Source organism: Melitaea cinxia, chromosome 1 (genome assembly GCF_905220565.1).
Source record: "Melitaea cinxia chromosome 1, ilMelCinx1.1, whole genome shotgun sequence".
Lineage (NCBI taxonomy): Eukaryota > Metazoa > Arthropoda > Insecta > Lepidoptera > Nymphalidae > Melitaea > Melitaea cinxia.
In genome coordinates this window covers 2,843,466-2,863,468 of record NC_059394.1, presented here as the reverse complement: position 1 = coordinate 2,863,468, position 20,003 = coordinate 2,843,466, and the positions used below count along the sequence as shown (strand labels likewise).

The 20,003-nt window shown below is 32.7% G+C and overlaps 1 protein-coding gene across 1 annotated transcript; it reads right to left on the bottom strand.

Moving 5' to 3' along the window:
* Positions 1–9,233: 9,233 nt before the first annotated feature.
* On the bottom strand, positions 9,234–19,347 carry LOC123653650 (spidroin-1-like). Its single transcript, XM_045589676.1, has 5 exons — positions 19,284–19,347; positions 17,635–17,826; positions 17,070–17,231; positions 15,664–16,062; positions 9,234–10,894 (listed from the first exon to the last, which is right to left on the bottom strand). Exons 1-5 carry the CDS (start codon positions 19,345–19,347, stop codon positions 9,357–9,359), a joined length of 2,355 nt encoding a protein of 784 aa, XP_045445632.1. The 3' UTR covers positions 9,234–9,356.
* Positions 19,348–20,003: the final 656 nt, after the last annotated feature.

Below are 20,003 nucleotides of genomic sequence, written 5' to 3'. Positions count from 1 at the left end.
TATAGCTGTGACCGTTGCGCCAACGCGGCGTCATAAATAATACATATATAAATAAATATTTATACTACACCCAGACTCGGGGTGGAAATCGAACCTACAACCCTCGGATCAGAAAGCAGGGTCACTACAAACTGCGCCAACGGGCTAGTCGAAATAAATTGATTAATCCAGTAACTTGCCATAGCATAATATATCTTAGGGCTCTTTCTTCATTTAGAAGTAGTGTCTTAGCTTAATCCGCCACGCTGTTTCATTGTGGATAGACAAATATAGATAGTCCATACTATGAGTAACGATGGCTGTCAGTATCTGTGAAAAAATTGGAACCTTATTAATTGTAAATATGTATTTTTTTAAAAATGATGTCCTCTCCGAAGCCGTGATTGTCAGTTGGACACCCACATAGATACCCAGACCGGAAATATATATTATACATACACAAATATTCACTCCGAGCGGCAATCGAATCCGTGACCGCCGATGTTTACACGGCACACGCAGCACTATACCAGAGTGGTTGTCGTTGCGATTTCATAACTATACGAGTGTACCTACCTACATGTATGACATAGCTAGCGAACTAATAAGTTAACGGATTTCAGCACAAAACGCAATTTATCTATATAATTATCAATACGTGAACACTACCGTGTATTTGACACACACGCATAGACACTCTTTTGTTTATTATTATAGAAGTATAGTCTTTGAAAACAGAACCTTAATAATGTTCAAAGTTAGAATTCAAATTAATTATGGTCGAGTTTCGACCACTGGGCGACCACTGGTCTTAGGAAAAATTTAATTATTTTTATTTTTATTTATTTGGCAAAAATGTACATTTTACAAATTGCTTCCTTGTGCTTTATTAGTCGGACGATTTAACAAAGATATTAATGAGGCTTTGTGTGGGCGCATACGAGTATACCAGATGCCGACTTAGATAAAATTATGATACCAATTAAAGTTTTACCGGTTTAAGGATAACAACGAGTTTTTCAAATATTAATCACTTTTAAAATTTTAATTGTGTAACGAACTAGCTGTGCCGGCGACTTAGCTCGCGTGGCAGATTTTACCTGTACATTAATTATTCTTTTAAGCGGCGTGATCTTGATCCCGTGAGAATTATGGGATGAAAGTAGATGTACAGACATACAGTCAAATATTTAAAAACGTTTTTATAAAATATAATATAACGTTTTTGTAAAATATAATATAGCTTTTTTTCTTTCTCACGTAAAAACCGATTTCGTGATAGTTCCGGGATAAAAGTTACCTACCTATATGTGGCTCCACAGCCTTCTCTTTCTTCCAGTGACAGTCCTATAAAAATCGCTTCAGCCGTTCTGGAGATTGGCCTGGACAAACAGAAAAACAGACAGACAGACAAAATTTTTAAAATCGTTTTCTTGTGTTTAAGTATAGTGTAGATAACTATATGCACTTGAAAACAGTTATTTTGAAATCACAGACTAACACTTCAATTTTATTTATTGAGGTTATCCTTCTTTTGGTGTGTTAGGGAAAAACTGAAACTCAATTGTTACGATGGACGCGCTCGCCGTTACAAAAAACCGACACCCGAAGTTAGATTGTCAACGAAGAATAAGTTAAAAACGTAAAGTTAGCCAATGGAGTAACTTCTTAGGTAGGTACATAAGTATACGCATACTTTTTTTTAATTATGTATATATAATATCTTTGTACGCATTGTGGAAGTTTACTTATCGTATATAACGATCAAGGGTTAAGGTTCTAAAAGAATAAGGACTCAATTTCCATTTTATTACGTTGTTTATAAATATATGTTATATGTATATATAAATATTAACATTTAACAATAATAATTATATATTTATTATATATATTTAAAGCTATTCGACATATTTTGCCATGCATGCTTATCACCAAAAAAGTATTTATTTTGATTACACAAATCTCTTATTATATTTCTTAAGATTAGTTTTATTTTTCATATTTTTATAATATAGTTTCTGAACTAGCGGCTTAATAAAGATATTAATTTTTATATTCATCACTAGATTAAAATAAGTGATAATTTAGGATACAGAACTTATTTGACAGATGATTAAAATAAACATTATATAAATCCATCTTAATAAAATATGAGATGTAATCTAGGTTTTAGTCATTAGAATAATAAACTTAACATAACGGTAAAGTTTTAGCATTTCTATATAACATTGCAGTTAAATTACCGCTGACAACGGGACGGTTTTATGGCATCGGCTAAATTTATTTTGACAAGATGTTTTGCTTTTAATTATAACCTTGTTTTTTCTTAGGAACATTTAATATACAGCTTGTCGTCAAGGCTTATTGGGGTCACGTTCTTATGATGCGCGTAAACATCACTTTATGTTTGGAACTTCGACAAAAAGATACAATCGCCAACTAATGTTTTAATGCTAATAATTAATCACCGGTCAACTTTTTTTCTTAATTTTAGAGAACTTAATTGTCATTGATTGTTTTTTTTTATATAAATAAGTCGGCAAACGAGCGGACAGCTCACCTGATAGTAAGCGATTACCGTATTATAGATGCCTGCACCACCAGAAGCATTGTAAGCGCGTTTCCGACCCTACCCCCAATTCCCCCAGGGGTTTTTGTTAATATTCTTTTAAACGCTTCAAGACATCCCTATATGAGCTAATCTTATATTTAATAGTGATCAAGACTGTATCTGGGACACCCTTATCTAAGACGAATATGTCTAAGGACATAAAAAAATCTTAAGACATATTTTAGACATGTTTTCTCTTCCATATTATGTCTTCTACCAGCTACACCGTAACCCGTACAGGTATACAGAGAACGATCAACTTCAAGCATATACTTACTTCTAATTGACTGTATCTTACAAAAGTGTGAATAAAATAATTTCAGCTAAGGCATATATGACTATAAAAACAGTACCGTAAATGGTTTTTATATCTAATCTGTCAAACTTACGTTTTGCAATACGTAGCGATTGATTGATTGTGTGATTCCGGTATTTTCATAATAAGAATTAAGATTCATCAGCTTACTCGTTTTGTAACCCATTAACCCAACAAACATGACTATTGGTCGACTCGACTGTTAAAAATCAAAACGGTTGTGTCATTATTTGATTTTCATAAAATTCGAAATATAAGCTTTGTCATTTTTTCTAAATAACAGAGTAGAGAAGAGAATATTACAGAGTAGATTAGTGGTATTAAGTCCAGAATACATTATTAAAGAATAAATTTTACATTACACAACATTTAATAAGGTCATTGCGCCTAATAAAGACCGGGTTTTTAGAAATCATTATAAACATTTTTGGAAAGTGTATTTATTTATAACAAATTATAATCAAATAAACAAGAATTTCTATTAGAAGGAAATATTGTACAGAAACAAGATACCTATAGCCAGTTACTGCCAAAAAAGTTTTTTGAAAGCTTGTCTATAGTAATTATTGGGGACTAGGTGTCTAAATAAGGCCCATACTTGAACTGTAAGATCGTAGGCGTTGCGTAAAAGGTAAATTTATACAAATTAGAGTAATGGTCCTTATAAAGTCTTAGGAAACGTATATAAGACTAGCCCGTTGGCGCAGTTTGTAGTGACCCTGCTTTCTGCTCCGAAGGTTGTGGGTTCGATTCCCACCCCGAGTCTGGGTGTAATATAAATATTTATTTATATATTTATATGTGTATTCCTTATAAGTATATTTATCGAAAAAAAGATACATAGCATACATACATATAAGTATACTATACCAGTCGACTGTTACCTATACCACAAACACTAAGTTGTTCACTTTAGGAACAGACGACCGCGTCTGTATTGTGTAGATATTTATTTATTATTATTACTATTATAACTAATTTATTTTTTTGTTATAAGTGAAACAAATGGTAGGTTTATACAAATTTTTACTAACTCTAGTAATAATAATCGTAAAATATTAATAATTAGTACTTTTTTCATACAACAGACTATTTATTATAGTTAATATTTGTATACCTTTTAACTTCAGACAATATTTAATAAACAATAAAAAAAGTTAACCGGAAATAACATTATAATAAAATAAAAACATAAAATATTTAAAACTTAACTACTTCAAAAAAGTTTTAATTACGGTAAATAAAAACACATCATAAATATAGATCCTTAAATTGTACAAAATTTTCCAATTTTTAACAACTTATAGTCATAATATTGGTATTAAAATTATTTTTGTTTATATTACGTGTTATTACTATTTGACCTTGAAATTGCAATAGATATGGAGTCCCCATTAACACTTTCAGAATTACTAACTGCTGCGTTCTTTCCTTTGCAAGATTTACAAGGCTCGTTGGAAGGGTCATTTTGACTATCTTTTAATCTTTGTCCTTGGGCCCAAGAGGGCTCAAATCCATCAAACAGGGGGAATAACGGTCCTGGTCCGGGGAACGACAAGGGCGGTCTGTCGAATGAGTGGCCCGGTCCATGATAATAGTGGTGCCAATATGGTGGTGGTGGGGGCCAGTATGGTCTGTGAGCTAGAGGTTCCGGATCACGGTAATATGGTGATCGTTTAGGTCTTTCTACTAAGTTCCCATCTGAAATTATAATTATATTCGTAATAACTATTGTTTTTAATTATTAACTAGTTTATCTAATGAAACTCAGTTAACTTAAAAAGGTAGGAATAAAAAGTAAAAGCACAAAACACTTTTGTACTTGTAGTGTATTAATTATCACAAATACATAATTACATACACAAATTGTTGTTAAGAGCCATTTCACAAAAATCGGTAACAATCCGCGAAATTGTAATATTTTGACGTCGTTAATCTCAGTGTTGGATGCAATAATGTAATTTATATTCTTGAAATATAATAGAGCAACCTTTGTTGTAGTCCATAGTCAGATCAGAATTTTGATTTATATTATGTGTATAAAATTATTAACCTTTTCATCAGCCTCCTCCCTGGGTAAACGGTCGCAATGTATACTTTGAAGTCCTACTTTTCAATAACCTCTACGTTGAAACCATTTTAAAAATATATCATAATATGTGGAATATAATTTTGTTGTCCACTATCATAGATTTTTATTCCATTTGTATCTCTATTAAACGATAAAAAAAATTTAAAGTTACGAATATTTTCCAAATAAGTACAATTTTAAAAGCGATATTTCTCTTAGAAAACCAAGAAATTTTAACGAACTATCTTCATCAAAGTAAACTTACATCATTAAGGAATACAAAAAAAAATAATTAAAGGATGTAATTATTTTTAATACATTTTATATTAAATAATAAAAAGATAGTATATATTGCCACGCATCAAGCCCGGTAAATCAGTCGAGCGCTAGCGCTCTTAGAGGTAAGGTCCACGCCAAATTCTGCGCAGCCGTCTCTTTCACTCACACGCGCCAAGCGCCTGTTGTTATAGCGGATAAAACGCATTTGATACTTTCATAATAAAATATAAATAAAATAAACATATTACGAAAATGACTGTAAAATAATATAATGATAATTTCTGTAAACAAATGTATAATTTAATTTTCTTTTCTCACACTATCAATACAAATAGGCATTTCAATCTGTTTGTCTTGTTATTTGTTAATTAATATGTTTGTCGGTGTCGATGTCATTAAATGCTTTTTTATTCATATCGTAAATATTAGATTTATTCGTAAACTGAAAAAACTAAATCAATTTAAAAAAATTGTTTCATAAAATTGATTTTTTAAATTTTATTTTAAATTTATTGACTGTTGTTATATAACATACTTGAAATTTTTAACAAATTAATTATGTAAAAAACATTTTATACCATAGTTATAATTTTTATTATACATCAGAAAATGATCACGATGGTCTTTTGGTTGTCACACTATACGTACTAGCACAAAGATCGCGCGGCTCGTACGACTCGCGCGATGCGACCAAATTTACCTAAACTTGCAGAGCGTAAAATTGTGAAATGGCTCTTAAGTGTTTATTAAAATAAAACTTTAAACTACAATACGATTTAAAATTGTAATTTTTATACTTAAAGGGTTAATTTTTCTTCTTATACCTATTTTAACTCCAAATTTTATCTGTTTAGTTAGAAAAGCTTGGAAAATACTTACGTTCTAAACTAAGCGCCCAACTTTGAGCAAAAAATCCGATCGTAAACAAAACGACTCCGATCCGCAGCATTTTAACTATTAGATTAAAAGATTCTTTACATTTTATATCAATATATAACATAGACGAAATTTTAAGTAATTGGTAACATTACAGACGTGTGATAATGATTCGTGTCCATTTGAGTGATGACAATGTGAGAATTGATTTTAGGTGTTTTCGGTCGGTTTCCACGCATTTGATTACGTAATCGGTTTATATTTAATCGGTACTAGGTAATTTCCCATGCGGCTAGTTATTGTTGACATTTAAAAATATGACATGTAATTATTTACTTACTATAATAATTAATTTAAATACGCGTAAAATATTCATAGTTTGTATATAAACATACATATAATAATACAAGCGGTGCCCGCGACTTCGTCCGCGTGGAATTTAACAAAAAAGTTATTGTTCAGTTCGAAGAGTTATAAAATAAATAGATTTCTAAAATAAAAGTTGCCTGAGTTACTCCTTATTACATTAGCTATCTGCCATTGAAAGTACCGTCAAAATCGGTCAAGTCTTTTCAGAGATTAGCCGGAACAAACAGACAGACAGACAGACAAAAAATGTACAAAAATGTTATTTTGGTATATGTAACGTATATCCATATGCATTTAGTAAAAAGCGGTTATTTTAATAATACAAACAGACACTCCAATTTTATTTATTTGGATAGATGTTGTATAAATATTCGAGCGCTTGTTTTGACGTAAGAAACAAATTCGTAATTTCTTAAGCGTTTTTATATTGCTATACGAACGTATGACGATATACTAAAAATTGAAAACTATATTTAACCGAGGGTAGATAAGGGTAATTGTAGCCCCTTTACAAGTCGAGGGTAAAAATAAACTGACATTCAACAAATAAATTGAAATCATTCAAAAAATCTGATTTTTTTCACTTTAACTTATTGTGTTTTTTTTACTTTATAGTCTCATTTTTTTATAAGTAAGAAATATATTCGATATTTTAAGTCTTACATTCAACGCCCCTTAGTATCTGAATAATGAAAGAGTCTGTATTGGCGGTAGTGTTTTCAACTCAGCATATTTTATGCTAGAATTGACATATTTTTGTTATTTTTTATTTGAAAACCAACAGGGTTACAATTCGTATAAAGGTATATAAAATTTAACATAATATTAACAATAGTAAGGCCAATAATAGGTTTCCCTATCTATACATCGTAGTACTGTTACAAAAGGGCAATATTTAAAGCCGATATTAAAATGACTTGAAAAACAAAATAAAACAAAATTAAAGTTAATAGGATAGTAACAAAAGATACGTGACCCATCACATTAAACATCACAGACTAACAACAAGGCGTAGAAAAAGTACAGTGAGTCCAAACGTATAAAAATAGCTATTGTATCATAATTTTTATATTTAATTACAAACAGACACTCCAATTTTATGTATTTGTATAGATAATAAAATTTTATAGTAGTTATGTAACAAACACAACAACGTACACATGCAGACATATAACTTGTATGTACCATTACTTTTATTTTGTTTATAATGATTGCTTACGAGAATCCTAATTTACTTTTTTAAAAAATTTGATTAAACTATTCTTTTGCTGAGACTTTGAGTTTACAAATATATCTATGTCCTTAAACATTACGTAATTTTCGCAAGATTTCAAAGTGGATGCAGCCACAATAGATAGGCTCATGTCTCAATGGAGGAACATACACATTAAATGGGATTGCACGTCTTCCACCGTAGATTTCTGGAATTAAGTAATTGATTACAAAGGTGCAGCTGGCAATAACCCCTTTGTAGGTTTATCTCGTTTGGCATTATCTTTATTATCACTACCACATTCAAACGCAGAAATGGAACGAGTTTTCAGCTAGGTGAATGTTGTCAAAATTAAGCTTCGCTACCGTTTCTCGATATAAACTTTTAATGCCATTTTTAACCGACTTCAAAAAGGAGGAGGTTCCTCCATTCGATCGTACATGTACCGTACATAACTTTTGGAGTAATCTTTGATAATGCGTATATGCGTGATATGCGTATTGACAATTTTTTCGTCTACCTACGTTGTATTACTTTTCGATGTAATTGAAGTCGGTTTTTTTCGTTTGCCAGCAAACACAATTATATACATCAGATTTTGCTTAAAAATAGCGTGGAAATGCTGTTATTCTTACTCAGTTCCAGATAACGTACTGCGCTTTATAGGTACCAAAGAGAGGTGTAGTTTTGACACTAAGGCTTTCACTTCTACAAGTACATCGGCTGTCATCGAAGACCAAAATATTAACACTTTATTCGAAAACATTGTAGATTAGAACGTAAAATAATTGATTAATAAATATTCAAAATTATTTTATTTTGAGTTTTATTTAAAAAATATTAGCATGTTTTTTGGCATTATTTTAACTGCATTTTTGTCCACTTAAACAAATGTTATAGATGCTGTCACCACATATACGATACTGTCAGACTGTGTAGTCTAATTCTAACTCATGGAAATAATCAGATTCGATCTTAAGTTCACAAACTGTTTTGGTCGATAACTGATATTTATGCGCGTTTGCATTCAGCCTGTAATATCCCACAGCTGGGCCTCTTTCTCCATGCAGGAGAAGGATTGGAGCTTAATCCACAACGCTGTTCCACTGCGGGTTGGCGGATATATTTCCTACTGTGAGTAACGATCGCTATCAAGTACTTATGATAACAACTGGGACCAACGGGTTAACTTGCTCACCCATGCATAGTGGGGAGACTCACAAGGACTGAACAAAATACCCAGACCACGGCAAACATCTGTATGGTCAATACAAATGTTTGTCATGTGCAGGGATCGAACCCTATCTTAGACCCCGGTTCGAGTCCAGATATTTCCAGTCCAATTTTTCCCCTTTTTATTCAAGTTCCTTCTTTTATGAAAAAAACTATTATTGGGAGCCCTTTATCAAAGCATTTAATTCGTATCTAAGTTTTTTTTTAAAGGATTTCATATTTTTTGTCAGTAAGATAATGGGTACCTACTAATAAAATAAATTAAAAAAAAAAAACGTATCGGAAATAGCTTTACCATTAATGTTTATTTTATACTATAAACAGCATTTTAAGGTTTTATAAATATAACAAACATTCATTAACAAGAAGACCTGACAATAACAAAGACATCAAAAATATTATAATTCAATTAACCTCCGATAGAGAGTGCAATTGCTGCACCATTGTAACTCTTGGCATTACTCAGAGCGTAGCTACTCTTCTGACAAGTACTGCATTTGGCTTTGTCAGCAGCTTGTAAACCCTGAGCAGCTAGGTCAAGGGCTCCATGAAGTGTAGACTGTTGTTGACTATATCCAGCAGCACCATTTGCATTGCTGTCACTTGTTTGATAGCCATTTATACCAGCCTCATATTGACCAGATTGCTTTGACCCTGATGCTGATTCTAATTGTTTCGATTTTAAAGATTCACTATCACCAGCTTGTAATTTTGAACTTTCAAAGCCAGGATAATGAGAATGACCATTATTTACAGATCCAAAAGAATTAGAGCTACTTTGGGCATAGCCTTGAGAAAATGCTCCAAAATTGCCATTACTGCCATAAGAGGAGTCTTGACCTTGATGTCTACCAAATCCAATATAACCGGAATGTTCATCTCTATTTCCCAGATTAGGTTCTAAGGTTCTTGATGCACCTTGTGTTAATTTTTGATAAGGGGTTCCAAAATTACCAGTTCCAGAAGATAGTTGATGTTGATCTCGATATTTACCAAAACCACTAAAAGTGTCTTGTCCAGCTCCACTATAGCCTTGGTTAGACTCTAAATTATTTGAGCTACTTTGTATCTCTCCAAGGGATGATGCTCCAAAATTATCATGACTACCAAAAGACGAACTATGTGGAACAGATCCGTGTGAAAAAACTTCAGCATTACCAGCACTTTCAGAAGAAGAGCCCTGAAATTGATGTTTATTGGATCCACTAGAACCTGAAAGTCCACTTCCACTGAAAGTTCCTTGATTAGATTCAACCAAACCCAATTCTCTTTGGGCAGATCCTTGAGTAAATGCCTCGTTGTTACCGTTGCTATCAGTAGATGAACTCTTGATTTGATTATTAGAGCTTGCTTGAGTATTTTCACCATTGCTTGCTTGAGACCCAAATTCATTTCCTCTGTTGTTGTGTACAAAATAATGGGGCTCTTTGAAGCTCCCTTTATAGCCCCCGTATCCTCCAGATTGTATACCATGCCCTGAACTGAAACCTGGTGCTAGGCTATCATAGCCTCTACTAGATTGTTGACCAAAACCATTTGAAGCACTGTTTTGGCCGAACTGACTAGAAGCAGTAGTTGATTTTATAAGATTTAATTGACTATTTGAGCCACTTCCAGATGGTTGGGAACTAAATTGCGAAGACTGAGAACTATATTGTCCAGTGCCTTTAACAGCAGCAGAGTGTGAGTTATCATCACAATCCGCAGAACTTGTTGCTCCAGCTTCAGCTACTGAAAATGCTCCGTTTAAATTTGGAGCCGCATTCTCAGCAGCAGCAGCAGCTGCACCACTGTAAACACTTCTAGCAGGACCATCATTGCCGCGACCTACTCCGCTCCAATTGTCTGTATGGTAAATAAATGGTAGTGGATGAGGGAAAAATGGCGGGGGTCCGTGGAAGTATCCCCCATAATGCGGCGATCTTTCAACACGATGCACTTTTACATCTGAAACAATCATAATTTTTACTAATTACTAAAATATAAAAATAATTTATTTATATTGATAGTTTGTTGCATGAAAACTTAGGAAAAATGTTTCGGTATTATTAGTAACTAGCTGACCCGGCGAACTTCGTATCGCCTAACAGTGACTTTTAAGTATTATCACAAATCTTTTGTATGGGAGTATAGAAAAGTGTTGTTTTTAGACTTTTTCAGGAAATTTAAATTTTTTTTTTTTTGAATTTTTCTCTCCGTAAGAACCATCCTCGTACTTCGAGGAACATTTTAAAAAAAGAATTAGCGAAATCGGTCCAACCGTTCTCGAGTTTTGCGCTTAGCAACACATTCAGCGACTCATTTTTATATTATAGATAAAAGCTTCAAACGCTTCACACTCAACGGCCCCGGTGTTGGGGGTCCGGAAACACACACAATACACAAGCACAAACGCCCAGACCACGACAAACATCTATCTATATGGCCCATACAAATGGTTGTCGTGAGCGGGAATCGAACCCGCGACCGCCAGCATAACAGCCAGTGCTATGGAACTGGCGCTAACGCGTCAATAAGCATATTTAAAACATAACAGTTACTAGATATAAAATAAATTAATAACTTTTTTGTATATTAAAATGTTATTAATTGCCAATTACCTTTATAAGTTGCAACTTGCGTGGTTATTGCAAAAAATCCAAAAAATAATACTGCGAATGTAATCATGTTGTTGTAGTCGTTCTTGTGATTATAAATTCAGAATCTTTTTCGTTATATATTCATTTTGAAGTCCGACTTTGTTTCTAAGAATAGGAGTCTGATGTGAAACCCAAACGATAATAACATTTGTAAACATAAAGATCAATTTAGGGAATTCACGATCTATTTACACCTTAAACTAGCATATATAGGAGTTTACTAAATTAATAGTGAAATAAGTAATTCCCTAGGCTATAACGTCACAAGTTATAAAACCAGTTTTTAACACTTAAGATATCGTCTAGAAACACATATTGTGTAGTTAAATGATTGGTATATTTTTTCAATATACAATGTATACCCTTTTTTCGTGGGGAAAATCCATCATGGATACCCTCGGACGCGGAGGCGATAGAGGGTTATGTCAGACTCGTACTGACTAAAAGACCACAACGTGTGAGCTGTAGTCCGTCTGGGTGGGACAAGATAGGATCGCGCTAGCATTCGCCACCTGTATACATTATACCCTACCCTATACCCTATTCGAAATAGTGTCGTTTAGGTAGTTTAGGCCCATCGGGTAATTATCCTGCTCTAAATCAGAAGAAGCCCGCCTGGAGAGGTACTTTCAACCTTACAGAAGATCACAGCTAAATAATAATGATCGAGTAGTTTTGTTCAAGTTCTTTTGTGTTCCTGTGGTGAGTACGGTTGGCAGAGCTCCTGGGGAGTGTCAGGGGTAAGGTCGAAAAAGCACAATACAAAGTTTCAAGTTTTCAAAAGTTGACTACCAAAAGAATTCAGTCAATAATTGCTACTGAAACCTGAATATTTCAGAAGAAATTTAAATGCACAAGCAATTTACGGGCATACATATATTTACGGGCTCGCAAACATAATGGATTTTGCTCCGTTCGACTTGATAGGAGAATAGACTTCTACCAGTAGTTGTTTGTTTACAGGCTTTTTCAATATTATAAAGAAAGTCACATGAGGTTTGTGTTACAGATTATAGAGTGGAAGGACGAGGATGTGGAGGAACGAATATTCAGTAATCATATACATAAATCAGCAGTGGGAGTCGAAATTTTCTTCAATAACTTCATCACAAATGCGGTCGCTCTCTAACATGTTACAGCATCTTATTTGGACACTAGTGACCCGCCCTGGCTTCGCACGGGTGCAAACCTGATACTAAATAAATATTTGAAATGTGTTTACATTATACAAAAAATATGTTTATTTACGACATCACATTATTAAAACCTCTAAAACTATCAGTGTTCTTCTACTATATTATGTATCTATTATACATATGAGAACCTTCCTCTGGAATCAGGAGATTGTGGATTGTCTGGAGACTAAAGAAAACCGCGCCAAAATCCGCAGCGTAGTTTTAAAGATATAACCATACAGACAACGGGTAGTGACTTTGTTTTATACTATACTAGTGAATCGCTCCGGCTTCGCACGGTGGCAAAAACTATCAGTGTTCCTCTAGTATATTATGCATGTATTATACATATACACCTTCCTCTAGAAGCACTCTGTTTGCTAAAGAAAACCGCACCAAAATCCGTTGCGTACTTTTAAAGATATAAGGACACACACAGACAGCGGGAAGCGACTTTTTTATACTATGTAATTATAATAATTAGTTTTTTATTAAAAATACCGTATTGATTTATATTTTGTGTATTAAATCATGTTAACATGCATTCATATATAGGTATTAGCTGTGCCATGTGGTTTCATCCGCGCTTACTTGAGAAAAAACGCAATAAAATATTATATGTAGCCTTCCTCTAAAATGGACTATCGCATATAAAAATAATTGTACAATTCGAACCTCGTTCCTGAGATTAGCTCGTTCAAGCAAACAAGCTCTTCAGCTTTGTAATATTAGTATAGATTATATATATATATATATATATATATATATATATATATATATATAATGTAATATTAGTATAGATTATTTATATAAATACATGATAAGTCAGTCTAGATTAAATTTTAAGAAAGATATATCCTGCTATGCCTCAACTCAGTAAAATCGACTTCACTGTTCTTAACCTGCTTCGTCTAGAATTTCCTACAAATATTGTAACAGGTCACTACTATTATACCTACCTATCTCTATCATATATATTTATACGCTAAGGTTAAGATGTTTGCTTTTAGGAAAAACCTTACAATTACTCAACATAAATTAAATATCATTTTAGAAACAATCGATTGCTCTACTGGCATAGACAACAAAAAAAAAATATTATTGCTTTTGTTTTTGTAAATTGATTATTACTAGTGGTCGACCGGAGGTCGAAATTCGACCATAAGTAAAATTTTAAATGAAAGAAAACCTAAAAATAATGAAAATAAAGAACCTTTTTAAAAAATTTCAATTTGACAATCAACTAAAAAGTATGGGTAATATGCGTGTGTGTGTGAGTGTGTTTCAAATACACTGTAGTGTGTGTAATGTTTTTTTATTAATTTAATATATTTTGATGCATAATTTTAAAAAAATATTAGCTTTCTGCGCTCCTTTTCTATATAAACTATAAGTGTACGAAATTTCATACCCCCTCCGTCCTCGAAATTTTCGTAAAAATGGCTACAATGTTTTTGCTACACGTATTAATATATAGATTAAAATTATATTAGTTTAATTTTGAAACAACGTCAACGTGATTGTCGGTCGGTAAATTTTTTGTTCAAATTCAAATCAACTCACGTGTAAATATTGTTTTGTAATTTTTAAAGTGATAATTATTATACTTATTTAATGCGAATTATTCGCACGGGTATAGTTAGTTATTTTTATCTCCATTATTTTTCTGCTTTAATATTTCAGTTTTAGTATAGTAATACTCACTTATAGTAATACTTTAGATATTTTTATTACGCTTCAGTGCTACGCTTCAGCCTGTAATATTCCACCGCTGGGCATATTGCTCTTTCCCCATGTAGGAAAAGGAAGCTTAATCCACCACGTTGCTCCAAAGCGGGCTGTCGGATATATTTACTACTATGAGTAACGATCGCTATCAGGCTTACATGATAACAACCGGGACTGACGACTTAACATGCTCTCAGAGGCACGCCGGGGAGACCTACGAGGACTACACAAACACCCAGACCACGGCAAACATCTGTATGGCACATACAAATGTTTGACATGTTTGGGGATCAAACCCGCAACCGCCAGCGCAACAGTCACAAATCAGTGTTGTGACCGTTGTGCCAATGCGTCGTCAATAACTTTATATTGTAAAAGTCCAAAATTAATAAATCGTAAATACTGTATATGTATATGTATAATGTATACAATTTTGAAATCATTCATTGTAATATTGTCATTGTTATCGAATTTTTATTATCATTTACTCTGTACATAATACAATTATTTTCCCGTAATGTATGCTCATGTGGAACTGAAGGTGATCGGGCCGATACGATTCGAGGTAAAGCGAATTTCCCAGACAAGAACGCGATGGCGGAGCACTGTTTAAGCCTTCTGCCCTACATAACAGACATAGGACATTAAGTCAATGTATGCTCAATTGCATACTACATCATATGTAATCATTTACTCTATTTTATGTATTTTGTTTTTACATTCCTGGTTTTTACTTGAATTATTTTCGTTTATCGATACAATTTACAGGATTAGTTATGGCTTTTATTTTATATTTCAGTTTATAACATTTAAAGACATTTTATTAAAAACGTGTTGAAACTTACGCTTGAAATTTACTTTTTAGTTTTTTTTTACTGACGTGTCAAAAAATAAAAATAACCCTTTAAAAATACGATCATGATTCAGTCTGTAACATCCCACTGCTGGGCATAGGCCTCTTTTTCATGTAGCAGAAGGACCAGAGCTTAATCTTAAAAACACAAGTTTTTTAGAGACATTTTCTATTTACAAAAATTTATATTTTTATTATGCTTATAGTTGAATAACATCACGTTGGTTATTATATATATTAATGTAGAGTTTATAATAATAAAACAAAACAAAATTAAAAAAAAATAATTTATTATTTATCTTACATATACCCTTAACTAACCCCTTGAAGCAGCATTTGCATTAGCAAGGGAGTTACCACCTCGCCCAGCGCTTATGCTTACGCTTTTAGCTACATTGATACTGAGGCCTGGTCTGTTTGATCCAAAGCCAGGACCTCCAAATCCTGGGCGTCCAAAACCAGGGCCTCCAAACCCTGGTCGACCAAAGCCGCCTGGTCCTCCGAAGCCACCGTTACCAAATCCACGGCCCCCGAACCCAGGGCCCCTGCCCCCAAAACCTGGTCCACCAAAACCTGGTCCTCCAAAACCTGGTCCACCAAAACCTGGTCTACCAAAACCAGGACCTCCAAAGCCTGGTCTCGGTGGGAACCGACTGCCACCGAACGCTGCTGCACTGGCACTTGCTTGGCTGAATTGAGGCGAACGACGTGTTCGTGTTGCTAAGTAAGAATTAAATAAAATTAAAAATGAAGAAAATTTATTAAAAATGTCAATAAGATGAGAACTTAAAATAAATTTCTAATATAAAGAGGCAAAAATTTTGTCAAAATAAAAATTTAAAGCCGATGATTATTTTTAAAAAGTTACATTTAATACATTTATTTTTTTATTGTCCACTTTACTGATGTTAAATAGAGAGCATTTTACAAAATTAGCTATTTTTTTAATATTATATTATTATTAAAACACCATATACACATATTTTAAAATATTTGAAATAATCGTACAGACATTAAATCACAAAAAATACTGATTAAATATGTTAAATATTAAGCAATTTAAAAATATATATTTTCAATTCCTTTCAAAATATTTAAAAATTTGTATAAATAATATTTTACATAATGAATCTAACCTGCTTCAGCAACAAGTAGACACACCATGAGAACATATACGAAAATTAAATTTAATTGAGCCATTTTGGGTATCACGACAATCGAATACTGCGTTACAACATAATCGGAACTCATAATATATAGCACCGCCTCAATATTTACTAAGCATGTACTATAATATTAGTTCTTTAAACAATTCATGTCATTCAACTTTATTTTTGTACTAGAGGACACGCGCAGGGTTACCCGTTGATGTTTGCAATTACTAGCCTTAGCCATGTCCAGTCTAAACGTAATTCCCGATTGCCTAAAATCTTCTCCAAGAAACAGAACTTCTTGTATAAGAATATTTTTGAAATCCGAACATAACTTCAAGAAATTGAGTGCGTCCAAACAGACAAACTCTTTAGCATTACGTCACACATATAGATATTATTAAAACGTCATATACACATATTTATGACTTTGCGGTTTTTTATTTTGACATTTTGTTAGTGTAATACGAGTACATATACGATTTTTCTTCTTATTTTTATGGAATTATTTTACGCATCGTGATTTCCTTGGAATAAAATTTCGTAAAATTATTTTGCAGTGAGTTTTATATTTACCATTGCAAGCAAAACTATGGTTCCAGAACCCAGGGCTTCCGAAACCAAAGTTCCCATAACCAGATCCTCCAAAACCTGGCTTTGGATAAAACCAATTGCCACCGAAAGCTGTTGCATTGTCGATCAGTTGGTCGAATTGAGGCCAAGGATGTATTTGTGTTCCTGGTAAGAAATAAAGAAAACTTATAAGAACACTTCCAAAAAGTCGAATTAATATGTCAAAAAAATCTAAGATAAAAGTTAAATATATCTATATATTAATACGTGAAGCAAAAACTTTGTACCCCTTTTTACGGAAATTGTACGAACGAAGGAGTATGAAATTTCGTATACTTATAGTTTATATAGAGAAGGAGTGCAGAATGCTAATATTATTTTTTAAATTATCCATAACAAAAAACAACTTCACACACACTACCATGTATTTGACATACACATGCATATTATACCTACTCTTTTGTTGGTTGTCAGTCTGTATTCAATTTGAATTTTTTTTAAAAAGGTGCTTTATTTTGATGATTATTTGTTTTTTTTTTAATTATTTTGTAGTGGGTTTTATATTTACCATTGCAAACAAAAGTATGGTTCCAGAACCCAGGGTTCCCGAAACCAGGGTTCCCGAAACCAGGGTTCCCGAAACCAGGAGGTCCATAACCAGATCCCGCCACACCTGGTTTTGGATGAAACCAATTGCCACCAAACGCTGTTGCGCGGTTGCTGAAATGGCCGAATTGGGGCGAACGACGTATTCGTGTTCCTAGTTATAATAAAAGAAAACTCATAAGAAAGAAAATCAGTTCTAAAATATGTCATTAAATAAATTATCAATTATAGGTTTGGAAAAATCTTTTCATAATTTTTTTGACAAGTTACCTAAGGAAAGATCACGTAAAATTAAAGTTCCACAAATATAGTAAATGTGAGAATTTAAAAAGTTTATGCGAAAGGCTTGTTATAATTTATTTTGGCAAGTTACCTAATAAAACTTTCGTAACTTCCAAAAATATCCAACAATATAGTAAAGGAGGCGGGCGAACGTCCATAGAAAGTTGGGCCTGAACGTTACATTGATGATTTTAGTGTCATTCTATAGAAACTATAGTCCTTTATCGAATACAGAACATTTTACATAAATCCTTCATGGGAGAAAAAAGTTACAAGATGACTTTGGTTAGTAAAAAAATAACCTCAAATCGTTATAATCACTCAGTACTTGTATTATTTAAAGTACAATTACACGATTGAGAACACCTACGGTTCAATAATAAAGCATGTTTATTACAATTGAATCTATGTATTTGTTATTTTTCATTTGTCAATAATAAAGGGGAGAGTTAAATAAAAAATGGTTATTTATTTTAACATTTATTTATTCATCATCATAAATTATTAGAACGTTATCTAAAAATTGTGCAGGTGTTATTAGATTTTCTTGATGTCTTGCCCAGCCTAGGTACCATATTAAGGACATTACATGGCAACAGCAACCTACTGTTCGTCTCCCTATAACACAATTACAATAATAAGCTCGGATGGCGTCCCTTCCTCTGCGAGAATTATCAACTAATATGTAAAAAACGTCGTTGTGTTGTTGTTGAGCTATTGTTGTTAAACGTAGCGAAAGTCGTGAAAGAAAACCAAAAGATCAAACTAAATGCACAAAACACAAAAATATTCACTGCCGCCATAACTGCCGCAAGCTGAGAACAAAACGAGTAAACGGCTTTGACACTTGACTTACACCTGACTTAATGTTTTTACGCCTTCGATTGCCACCTTAAAAAATAAACAAAGTCGTTTTTTTATACTTAGAATATCTTTTTTTTAGATAAAACCATTATACCCATTGCTAATCACGATAGCATTGCATACTTTTATTATGCAACATAAGTACATAATAAAAAACCTTAAAAATAAAGACAAATAAAACGAATCGGTAATCCAATAATTCATTTTTCTCAGCTAGCAACATTTGAAATGTCTCAATAGGACAGAAAAATATACTAGGGCACAGGAAAACAAAAGTGTTTCAATTTATTAATCAATTTACTATCCCATGGTAAAATAACGAATCGTTTCGCCATTGGGAATGAAAAAACTTGAAACGAATATTGATAAATATTTCAATGATGTAACGGACCGTAAAGTTCAGGCCCATTTTCGCCCGTCGCCTTTAGTTACATATTTTAAGTAATATGTTGTATGAAAACTTACCTGCTTCTGCAACAACTAGAAACACCACCAGGACAAACACGAAAGTTAAATTTACCTGAGCCATTTTGGATATCACAACATTCGAGTACTGCGATGCAATATAAATAAAACTCCTCATTTATAGCATCACCTAAATATTTATACATGTATGCAAAGATATGCAGTGTACAGTTTTTAATTGAATTATTTCGTGACTTCCTTGGAATCAATTTTCATAAAATTATTACGTACTATTTTTTTTTTTCTATTTCCATTGTAAAAAAAGCTAGAGCAAGAATAGAATTAGACCAGTTACATTAGTCGCGTTATAAGCATTAGTCAAAACAAGGACTATTCCAGTGTATTACTAACAAATGATAAAATAAAGCCAATAGTCGTTGCTATGAGTTTCGATTGTAGATCATCGTATAAATACATATTTTTAATCAGAATATTTGATCCACTAAAACTATCTACTGCATCAGACAGTTTAGTAAAAACCACACTAAGAATGCTTATTTTGAACTTAATCCTATTAAAATTTGCTCAAAATGTAGCCTTCTCTAAATGTCTCAATTCAGGGCAAAAAATATTTTTTTGACAATTGAAATTATTGGAAACTAATTTACTACTTAGCACTGCGGTTTGGTAGACATTTTTATTTTAATGATGCATGATCTTTACCGGTGCTACGATCCGGTATTACAATCTTTGTAAAATTTGATAACTATTGTCACATTA

What these genes read in the sequence shown, in the direction of transcription:
- LOC123653650 (XM_045589676.1), bottom strand. Translation starts at nt 19,347, where the DNA reads ATGGCTCAGGTAAATTTAACTTTCGTGTTTGTCCTGGTGGTGTTTCTA. An exon ending in TCTAGTTGTTGCAGAAGCAG is followed by an intron (nt 17,827 to 19,283) that starts GTAAGTTTTCAT and finishes TATTATAACTAG; the next exon opens with GAACACGAATACGTCGTTCG. An exon ending in TGCAAATGCTGCTTCAAGGG is followed by an intron (nt 10,895 to 15,663) that starts GTTAGTTAAGGG and finishes TGATTGTTTCAG; the next exon opens with ATGTAAAAGTGCATCGTGTT.